The sequence below is a fragment of the Beta vulgaris genome, chromosome 5, assembly GCF_026745355.1.
Source record: "Beta vulgaris subsp. vulgaris cultivar EL10 chromosome 5, EL10.2, whole genome shotgun sequence".
NCBI lineage: Eukaryota > Viridiplantae > Streptophyta > Magnoliopsida > Caryophyllales > Amaranthaceae > Beta > Beta vulgaris.
In genome coordinates this window covers 64,953,521-64,964,296 of record NC_079206.1, presented here as the reverse complement: position 1 = coordinate 64,964,296, position 10,776 = coordinate 64,953,521, and the positions used below count along the sequence as shown (strand labels likewise).

The following is a 10,776-nucleotide window of genomic DNA, read 5'->3' as shown; positions in this document are numbered from 1 at the left end:
CTTGGCCAAGAGTTCATTCATGGAAATGGAACCTGGACAGTGATCTATGAAGAAGGCCTCAACCATATTGCAAGATATGTTGAATCCTTTGAGTCCCGATCTAATGAAATATGGCTTGTCTTCAGGCATGAAGGCATATCTTTGTCAAAGCTTATGTATACAACCAAAGATGCTGATGAAATCCCTTCTGAAAGATCTGGACATGCTCGGGTATTGCACCCATCAAAATGGTGGCATTGGCTTAAGACAACAAAAGCAGGACAAGTGGGAATGCAGAATATTATTTGGCAATTGGTGCGTGCTCAAAATCATTTCAGTGTACACTGTAATTTGAGTTGTTTCATTTGGTTATTCATTTGGGTGCAACATATGGCTTGCGTTTCTTCTTCTGAATTTTGGTGAATTGTAAATTGAAACTTGCAAATGCTAGATCGTTGTCTGACATAGTAGTCTTGATTTTATGTAAGTTTGTCTTAGCTACTAGAGTTCTATGTATTGAGTATTTTCAGTTCTTTCTCAGAAGTCCTTGAGTTGTCTCTGTATTTCTCTGATGACTACTATTCTACTAGGCGTTCTACAATTACTTTTTGTTACTTTTTCAAATTTTTGTATCTGCAATTATTCTGCATCTCAGTTCAATTTTTGAGATAATTTCTTTGTTCTGTCAGTTGATGGCTCTCAAGTCTTGTCATGATCGTAATATTACCCACAGAGATATCAAACCTGGTGAGGATCTGGATCCATCTTTTTGTGTTTTATATATTATCTCTAATTTTTTTTCCTGCAGAATTAATGGTGGATTAAAGGAGGAGGGAAAAGTTGGTGAAGAAAAGAGAGGGAAGGGGAGGGAAGAGTGATATATTAATAGGGGTCAAACCTGCGTTTTCTTTTTTAACATTAATAGGTTTTGGTTTATTAGGTTAGGAAGGAAAATGAATCTTTCCAATATGTTGCATCGAAATAAGTGAAAATGAATATTTCCCTTTCCTTTTTCTCAAAGTTCCCCTAATCCAAACAAACTTAAAAGTCCTTTTTGGGAGTTTACATGTTAAATATTCCCTTTTAATCTCTATTCAAATTTTAGATTTAGGTTTCTTGAATATGACTGGAATCCTGGGCAACTGATTTGTGAATTATTTCTGCAGAGAATATGGTAATATGCATTGAAGATCAGGATACAGGTGAATGCTTTAAAGGAAGACCAAGTAGAGAGCTAAAAAGTGCAGGAAAAATGTATACATCTCTGCCATAGTGTTACCTTTCCCCATTCATAAAGGTTTCTGTTCATGAGATTGGAATTTAGTTAGGCTCCAAAGCATCCCTTGATTGTGCTTTGATGTGGATGCATGGGAATCATGAGCTTCCTTTAATAACCTTAGTTTCAATGGATGAGCAGAATGGTATAGTCTACTTTGGTAAAAGCAGAGAGTGATTTAGGCAGAACTAGTGTATTTGCCATTGGCCACGATGTTTCTTGTAACAACATGTTTGAGTAGGGAAGTTAAAAAGGGATATGCACTTGAAATGAAACTTTTGGAGCTAATTCAGTTTAATACTTGATTTAAAATGTAGGAAGTGAAGAAAAGAAAATTTTACATACCTCAAATCCCTCCTGAAAGTGAGATCTTATGTTGTCATTTGCAATCTCTCTCTTTGTTATGGTTCTCTTTGGAGTCACTATCCAAACCATATATGTAAGTGGAGCATTTTCTAAAGAAATTTGGATTTGTTTTTAAATTTCAGGATACATACAAGATTTGGATTTTCGCGAACTAACAATTTGTTTTTAAATTCTACCATGTCACTGGTTATTGCAGAAAATGAGAGAAAACTGGCCTTCTTCTTTTTTATGTTAATATTGCTTCATGAGGTTATTTTGCACACCACTCATCCAGAATCCAATAGGTGAATGAAATATAGGGGATAGCAGTACACAGGAGCAGAAGTTAGTGCTCCTGAAGTTCCGTGTCCACCAATGGTACCTAGTTTATATGTAGGGTGTCTGTACTCTGTGATAGACTAGCTTAGGGTGGCAGGGGTACTTTTGGTAATACACACTAGTCATTATGTCAGCTTGGGGAGTAAGGCAGCTAGTAAAAGAGGAGATAGCAGGCAAGTCTACTATAAAGAAGAAGTCAGAGAATTATTGAGAAGCTATTTAGCTTGTTAGCTAACTTTGGGAGAGTGTCAAGTCTCTCGAATACTTGGCAATTGTCTTGCATTTTCTGTATTTTCTAACTTGATAATATAAATCACCATCTTGATCCCTTAAACTACCCGCTTAGATTATCAATTCATTACAGTGTCGATGGACCATTTCACATTTCTAGTTTCTTCACTATTCTAAGCTTAGCATCTGTCAGTAGAATGTTAATTGCCATTGACATTTATGTTCATTACTTTGGTGAAGGCTTTGTAGTTAAATTCCTCTCTATCTGTGGTAGCTATTTTTTAATCAAGTTCGGCAGGATTTAATAGGCTAGAATTATTCATTAACCAAGTTATAAAAAGCTAACGGTCACTTGGTTGCAGTTGCACCGTTGTATTTGTGTACTTTGCTTGACCGTTTCAACCTTCTCGTGATTTGATCACCATTAACCATGAACAGAGAGATCTCTTTCCTCATTCTGGGAGTTTATTAATAGAAACCAGCAACTCAGCAAGTTATCTGTTACTTCTTAGTATCTGTTTTTAAGATATCAGCTTTTCACGATCTCTGGCCTAAGATCTGATTCTTCTCCATCATTTTTCTTTTATGGTACTCAATAAATGCATAAATAGGTTTTAGCAGAGATTAGAATATGTTTGCTCCATTTATTTATCTTTGGTGATAATCTATTCAATTTTCTACCACTCTCCAGTCACCTCTCACTTTGAATTGTTTGAAACTTCTGATCTCAAGCCACAGCATTGGATTATACTAGTATCGCTGAATGTTATCATCGTGCTTATAATCTATCAGTTAAACTGTGATGTGATGTTTTTTTATGTGCTTCTGTGGATCTTGTTTTCTCAGGCGTATTATTGACTTTGGTAGTGCAATCGATGACTTCACCTTGAGGCGTTTATATGGCTTCAAAAGCCCGTCTAGGTAATGCTTTTTAAACTAAACCTTTGTGCTTCTGTTAATGCTTCTATTTATTATCAGATTTGTTATTCAAATTTACTTGTTTATTATGAAACATTGTGACAGAGCATGTATCATATGAATTTAGTGTTTAGAGGTTATACGTTTTCTGGTTATTGCTATTCGTCGTTTCCTAGTTGGATCCACTGTATCACGTCTCACTCACATCACTTCATTGTAAAGGTTTTTAAGCTTCATGAGATATTAGGCCGCAACAGCCACAAACCATCCACATTGCTCGCGAAAATGGTTCCGTGACCATAACCACAATTGTGACCGAATCCGAGATTTATAACCACGGTTCGATCATATGTTTAGATTTCTAATTTTCTATGGGACTACATAATATGTATCTTGTCAAGCTTAATTGGTTGGAGGATAGTACCCAAAACCTCGTATAAGATATCATCTGCATTATTTCCCTCTATGATGCCTATAATCGGAAGGGAGAAAAAGGTTGTTAAAGCTTTTAAACACAGCTCTCAAGATAGCCTTTTCTCTAGGGTGGTTTGATGTCATTCAAATAAAGTTTTCACATTATTTGAGTTGTTTCTATGTTTCTTTAAGATTTTCTTTTACGAAGTGCCAAGGCATGCTCTATCCTTGCTGTCTGTTCATCTCATCTTCTTCCTCCCTCTCACTCTCCCTCTCCCTCTCTCTGAATTTCTTCCAGGAGTTGCAAAATTATCCAATAGGAACTCCCCCCCCCCCCCCAAACAAAAGGAAAAAGATCCACGTAAATATACAAGGGAAGAATGATCATGTACTTACAGTGCGTTCTAAATATTTTGGGGTGTGGCTCATGTACCACAAAGCTAAATGTTGATTTTCCAAGTTCAGAGGCTGAACAATCTCAATTATATAGGTGAACATTAATAAACATAGGTGCTGTAAATCTGAAAAAACCATTAAATTGTCAATTGAGAAGGCATGGGTGCATGACAAACTCACCTCAATTTGGCATGATTTACAATTTCAGATGGCTTCTCATATAATTCAATCTTCATGGGCATATCACCAAATAGGTTGTGAGCATGATTGGTTGTCATGTAATATAAGATCAGAACTCCGCAATCAAGTGATAAAGTTGATATAATACAAAATTTAATAGATAAAGCTTTTTTCAAAAAGTTCATCACACTGCACCCGAAAAGTGAGGAATTAGAGCAGATGACATGATCTTATTTAAGTGCTGCATTATGTTTGGTGAGCTCAAAACAGCTATTTGAAACACATTGCAACACAGAAAGCGACCCTGGTGAGTCTGGTGCTAGGTTGCACAGAGACAAATATGGGTACGGGTACGAGTACAGGTACAGATTCGGGTACGAGGGCGGAAAACGGTGAGATTTCAAAATTTTAGGAATGGGTACGCGTATCTATACAGGATATGTATCGTATTGGGCACCGGTGCGGGTACGAGTACGTGACCTAGAAGAAGTACCCAACCTGGCCATATTCTAGTTAGTTGAGACCAAAAATCAGAGAGGGATATAGAGAGGAAGAATATGGGAACAAAAGAAGAAGATGAGAAAAAAGGCAAAAGAGTGAGTGCAACTGTGCAAGTATAGAGTTTAGGAAGAGGTTTGGTGGCTGTGAAGGGGGGAGGGAGGAAGAAGGGGGTTTGTGTGGCAGAAGCTAATTGAGAAGAAGAAGAAAGAAAGAGAATGTGAAGGCATGTGCATGTAGAGGGAAAAAAGAGGCCTGCAAAAGAGTTGGAATGCCGGACTGTTGACTTTCTGGCCGGAATATGCCATTAAGATTGTTTCCAAAAGTTTCAATTTCTACAAGATACTTCTTGATAGAAAATTTATAGAAGGTGCTAAAACAGTTTTATAAAAGGTATTTTCTGACATAAATGCATCATTATGATAGTTTTAGGAGAGAGGTAAATATAGTGTTTATTCTCATCCAGATGCTCTATCAATCCTATATCTGAAGGTGTCGTGAGAATCTATAGTCAGAAATGTACTGTTCCCTTAATGGCTTATAATTTTCACTTTCTGCAATACAGAGCGGAGCAGACGTATGAGTACACCCCACCTGAAGCTTTTCTAAATACAAGCTGGTTTCAGGGACCTACAAGCAGGACTCTAAAGTATGTTAATTGTTTTTAGATGAACTGAAAGATTTGCTCTTAGAAGCTATATTTTTTTACCTTCAAATTACATGCCTATGTTTCTCTGTTAGTTACAACCATCAATATCAGAACAATGGTCAAAACTGAAGTAAATTCTTGTCGCAGTGTTCTCCATATTCATCTGTTTTGAGCTGCCTCTTTTTTGATAGGTATGATATGTGGAGTGTTGGAGTTGTATTCTTGGAGATGGTATTGGGTTCGCCAGATGTTTTCCAGATTAGCAGTTTATCTCATGCCCTTCTGGATAACCTTCTTAAAGGCTGGAACGAAGACTTGAAGGAGCTTGCATATAGGTGAATTTCATTGTAATATCTGATGGTTGTATGAGTATGAGTGTATGACCTTGTATTTTCACTTCATTCACAGAAATGATACATTTCTGTTGAAATTACACGTGACTTATTCTTTAGCAAATATATAAACATTTTTACCTATTTTGCATGGGAGGAGTTTATTTCATGAGTGATATCTTGCTAGCCTTGCTCTCAGACATGTTTGTTTATGGGGTGGTCTATATAAGGAAAAACTAAACCAGTAACTATATAATGGCCAGCTGTTGCTCATGGAATGTCCAATAGATTATGATTTCAATTTTTATTAAGATGCTTCATGGCTACAATATGTACACCATTATGATGTCATGGGTTCTTTCAACATACGATTGAAAAACTGGGGACTAAGTCAGAAATTGGAATTTTTAGCATTTTCCTTGCATGACTGTAAGAGTCTTTGGGTAGGTTTCTTATACGCCGACATTTGATGACCACCAGGTGTGAAGCATCTAAAGTTCTGCTTCATTTATTATACCTTTGTGTTTGCATGAGCTGTTTCCTCACTTGCATTTCAAGAGAACCCTGTTAGCTGCACAAATGTGGCTTGCATTGTTGAATGATGATAATTTGTTGTTTAACAAAAGATCGTGTGTATGTTAGTATTAGTGAGAAATATGATTTGCAGGAAAACTATATTGCTGATAAGTTGCTGCCTTTTTTACGCTTGGTCCAGGCTTAGGTCCTTCATGGAAATGTGCATATTAGTCCCGGGCCATTCCACTACACATCGTCCTGGCAAGGGCCCACATGACCAGGTGAGTTTGTTTTAGGTTAACCTAGATTATGTTACTTTACATGCCGGCTTGCTCCTTGATTGTACCAGAGTGCTCCTAAAGTGATGCATTTCGGTGTATTTTCCCTCTACTATGTTTAGTGGTTTATGTTCAGACAATGCATTTGCACTCACATAGTGGTTGTAAATATTGCACTGTGGTGGAGCATCCATTTCCCAATTTTCAAGGTTGGGGGTTTGGCTCTCACCTTCCCTAACTTTTAAGGTTGGGTGGGATTCATTGTCATCCTACTGGGTCTGGTGCCTTTGGCTGTTAAGATTTTCCAGTGGATTGAATTAGCTCGCCCCCTATCTCCCGGGACCTCAGCACCTCACAGGTGCTGGTTCCTCACAGCCAGTTGATTACTAAATTTATCGAAAGGTAGTGCTTTTTCTTGGTTGATGAAGATCACATGATTACAGAATGCTTTATAGTTTACATTTAAGTGGTTGACTGATTGCCAATTCACTCAATTGTGCTGGTTCTTATAACAAAATGAATTTCTGCAGGCTAATGATTCACCAGCTTCATGGAAATGCTCTGAAGAATTCTTCTCGAACCTCATAAAAAGTAGAGATCCTCTTAATATAGGGTTAGTAACAATTAGCAGAAAGGTTTCACATTGTTACATTTTTTTTGGTCTGGTTCACGGAAATTCTTAACATAATTTACTATGTCAACAGTTTTCCAAATGTTTGGGCTATGCGTCTAGTACGGCAGCTATTACGTTGGGACCCGGTAATGTTTCTTTTAAGTGGCTTTTTTGCATATATCTGTTACTATGATCTATGCAACTGCTGGGAGTTTCACTTGGTTGTATTTGGATAAATTTTTTTCATCTTTACACCTTAATTTTGCACATATGATGGCTCTACATGTTTCACTGTCAAAAATATTACGAGTTATTTCCATGAAAGTTGAAGCTTAAATACTTCTATTTAGCAATCAGATAGCAGTGAATTGCATGAAATAGGAGTTTATTGCCTACATTGAAGCTAAACTGAGTTCTTACTTCTAACAAATCAAATGGCGGTAGCCAATTGCCAGACCCCATTATAGATTGATTGGTGTCAAATTTTATGGCTAGCTATCTCCCGATGAATTAATAACAAATTAACAAGTTTGTTACCTCCATTTTATTTTCTCAAATTTTTGTGTCCAGGATGACCGCTTAAGTGTAGATGACGCTCTCCGACATCCCTATTTTCAACAACCTCCCAGTTGATCATCGATATTATAATGAATGCATCCGTCCAGGATGAAAATAGTTAATTCCAGGGGTGGGAATGTTGCAATTAGCATCAGGCATATGCTTTGTGTCGGGTTCACTGGTTAGCGGTTTTGCGAACCATTCCCTTAATATGAGCTGAACGTTGCAAAGATGAATATGCTTGGCGTCATTTCTGAGGTAGTTTCTTGGTTCATTAATTTGAGACCAAGAATCAAGGGCTTTCTTTCTAATTCTCCATGCCATCATTGCCACAGTTGATGAATCACAGAAGACGCATATCAGCATATGTATGCTTCTGCGGTGCTCAGACACGCATAAGAAGAGGATTGAACTACCACTGTAATTCCTTCATGACGTTTATAAGTCCTTTTTACCCTTTTTCTGATGAGTCATCTGAAGGCAAATCTTGTCTTTGTATACATGTAAATGCAAGTATATATAGTGTTTCCGATTAGCGAAATAGAAGAATGTACTGATTTTTCACCATTTACAGTAGAAAGATTTGACAGAATTCTAGTGCATTTTACAATCTGTTTCTCCTAGCATATTGTAACTGAAACTTTCTGAAAGAATAATCTGAATTTGAAATTTCATTTCAACATCTTATATGACGACGTACCACATAGTACAAATTTGTTGTGAGTGTAGAGTGTAGAGTGTAGAGTAGGGATAGCAACGGGTCAGACTTGGACCGGATTATGCATAATTCGATTCTGACCCTACAAGAAGTCGAATTTTAAATCTGAATCCGACCCGACTTAAAATTCGAAAATCTGACTCCGAAGCTGATCCGACTTAAAATTCGAACATCCAACACTGAACCCGATCCGACTTATTTTTTTGCCCATTTTTTTTAATAATAGAATAGTCTTCTATTATACAATAATCTAATCAATACAATTAAATCTAATAATCATATGGAAATCTTATATAGTACAAATAATCTAAATATTACTATTAATATTTAACAATCATTTCTTCAATGAGAAAATCATATATAATACAATTGGCTGAAAGTCCAAGTTAGGTTATACATAAATAATACATTAACATAAGTAACAAAAAAAAAAATATTGAGTGACTCAAAGTCGGAGTCGGATTATTTTATAAGATCCGACTCCGACCATCCTCCGACTTGGAGGCGGATTTTTTAAACGAAGTCGGATTACTTTTTTGTCGGAGTCGACTCGAATTTTTTTCTTCGAATCAGAGCGGATTATGGTCGGAACCGGACTTGATTGTCATCACTAACTCCCATGGCTTTAAACGGGCATGAGAATAACTTTTACGACCGTTTCGAGGTCATTTAGTGGCTGCACAACAAAATAATAAATTAGTCACTTGGTGGCATTCTGGGGTAATTCCGTTGGTGCGAAGCACTCAGGATGCATTATAAGTCCTGCCGCACCCTATAGAAAGTTTTTGGGTGAAAAATATGACAGTGCCCATAGAAACCCAAAATCAATCAAAATTGAAGGCTATAAGTAACGCTTTTAGACGTCCACGGGACCCGTGCAACGAATATCGTAGGATACCTCGAGAGGACATGGGATGGTATGCTAAGAACTCCCATGGCTTTGAATAGGAATAAGAACAGCTTTTACAACCGTTTTTAGGTCATTCCGTGGTTGCACGACAAAATAATAAATGAGACATTTGGTGGCATTCTGGGGTAATTCAAATGGTGCGAAGCACCAAGGATGCATTATAAGTCGTGCCGCACCCATAGGAAGCTTTTCGGCGAAAAATATGACCAGGCCCGAAAGAGCCCTAAAACTATCAAAATTGAAGGTTATAAGTCACGCTTTTAGACGTCCACGGAACCCGTGCACCGAATGTCAAGGGATGTCACTAGGGGACATGGTATGGTATAGTAAGGACTCTCACGGCTTTGAACGGGCATAAAAACAACTTTTACGACCGTTTTAGGGTCATTCCGTGGCTGCACGACAAGATAATATATAGGTCGTTTCGTGGCATTCTGGGGCAACTTCGTTGGTGCGAAGCACCTAGTATGCATTATAAGTTGTGCCGCACCCATAGGAAGGTTTTGGGTGAAAAATATGACCGGGCCCGGAGGAGTCGAAAAACAGTCAAAATTGAAGGCTATAAATCACGCCTCTAGACATCCCCGAGACCCGTGCACCGAATGTCATGGAATGCCTCGAGAGGACATGTGATGGTATATTTAGGACTTCCACAGCTATGAACGGGCATGAGAACAACTTTACGACCATTTCAGGGTCATTTTGTGGCTGCACAATAAAATAATATATAGGTCATTTTGTGGCATTCTGGGAAAATTCAGATGGTGCAAAGCACCAGGGCTGCATTATAAGTCGTGCCGTATCCCATAGGAATGTTTTGGGTGAAAAATATGACCGGGCCCGGAGGAGTCTAAAAATAGTCAAAATTGAAGGCTATAAGTCACGCTTCTAGACGTCTCCAGGACCCGTGCACCGATTGTCATGGGATGCCTCGAGGGGACATGGGATGGTATATTTAGGGCTTCTACTGCTTTGAACGGGCATGATAACAACTTTTACGACTATTTCAGGTCATTTTATAGCTGCATGACAAAATAATAAATGGGTCGTTTGTGGCATTTTGGGGCAATTCAGATGGTATGAATAATCCCACGGGACGCATTATAAGCTGTGTCGCACCCTATAGAAAAGTTTTTGGTTAAAAATATGACAGGGCCTGAAGAATCCTAGAACGGTCAAAATTGAAGGATATAAGTCAGGCGTTTAGACGTCCACGACACCCGTACACCGAATGTCGTAGGATGCCTCGAGCGGACATGAGATGGTATATTAAGAATTCCCACGGCTTTTAACGGGCCTAAGAACAACTTTTACGACCTTTTCGAGGCCGTTCCGTGGTTGCACGACAAAATTAATAAATAGGTGGTTTGGTTGCATTATGGGCAATTCAAATAGTGCAAAACATCGGGGATACATTATAATTCGTGCCGCACCCCATAGGAAGGTTTTCAGCGAAAAATATGACCCGGGACGGAGGAGTTGTAAAACGATCAAAATTGAAGCCTATAAGTCACGCTTTTAGACGTCTATGGGACCCGTGCACCGAATGTTGTGGGATGCCTCGAGGGGACATGGGATGGCGTATTTAGAACTCCCACGACTTTGAAAGGACATAAGAACAACTTT

At 38.2% G+C, this 10,776-nt stretch overlaps 1 protein-coding gene across 7 annotated transcripts in view; it reads left to right on the top strand.

Moving 5' to 3' along the window:
• LOC104894555 (probable protein phosphatase 2C 51) overlaps nucleotides 1–8,209 on the top strand; it is a 23,445-nt gene extending 15,236 nt beyond the window's left edge. For 3 of the 7 annotated variants that reach the window (XM_010680816.4, XM_057395293.1, XM_048643968.2), the window contains 10 exons: nucleotides 1–294; nucleotides 669–726; nucleotides 1,146–1,233; nucleotides 3,017–3,091; nucleotides 5,142–5,225; nucleotides 5,417–5,560; nucleotides 6,273–6,354; nucleotides 6,882–6,964; nucleotides 7,056–7,110; nucleotides 7,535–8,209. The exon at nucleotides 1–294 is cut by the window's left edge and continues 198 nt beyond it. In XM_010680816.4, coding sequence (XP_010679118.1) covers nucleotides 1–294; nucleotides 669–726; nucleotides 1,146–1,233; nucleotides 3,017–3,091; nucleotides 5,142–5,225; nucleotides 5,417–5,560; nucleotides 6,273–6,354; nucleotides 6,882–6,964; nucleotides 7,056–7,110; nucleotides 7,535–7,597 — 1,026 coding nt within the window. In that variant the 3' untranslated portion in view covers nucleotides 7,598–8,209. Of the gene's footprint in view, nucleotides 295–668; nucleotides 727–1,145; nucleotides 1,234–1,572; nucleotides 1,686–3,016; nucleotides 3,092–5,141; nucleotides 5,226–5,416; nucleotides 5,561–6,272; nucleotides 6,355–6,881; nucleotides 6,965–7,055; nucleotides 7,111–7,534 lie in introns of those variants that run through there. The other 4 variants (XR_790231.4, XR_008969645.1, XR_008969646.1 and 1 more) reach the window with 4 other exon arrangements.
• The last annotated feature ends 2,567 nt before the right edge of the window (nucleotides 8,210–10,776 follow it).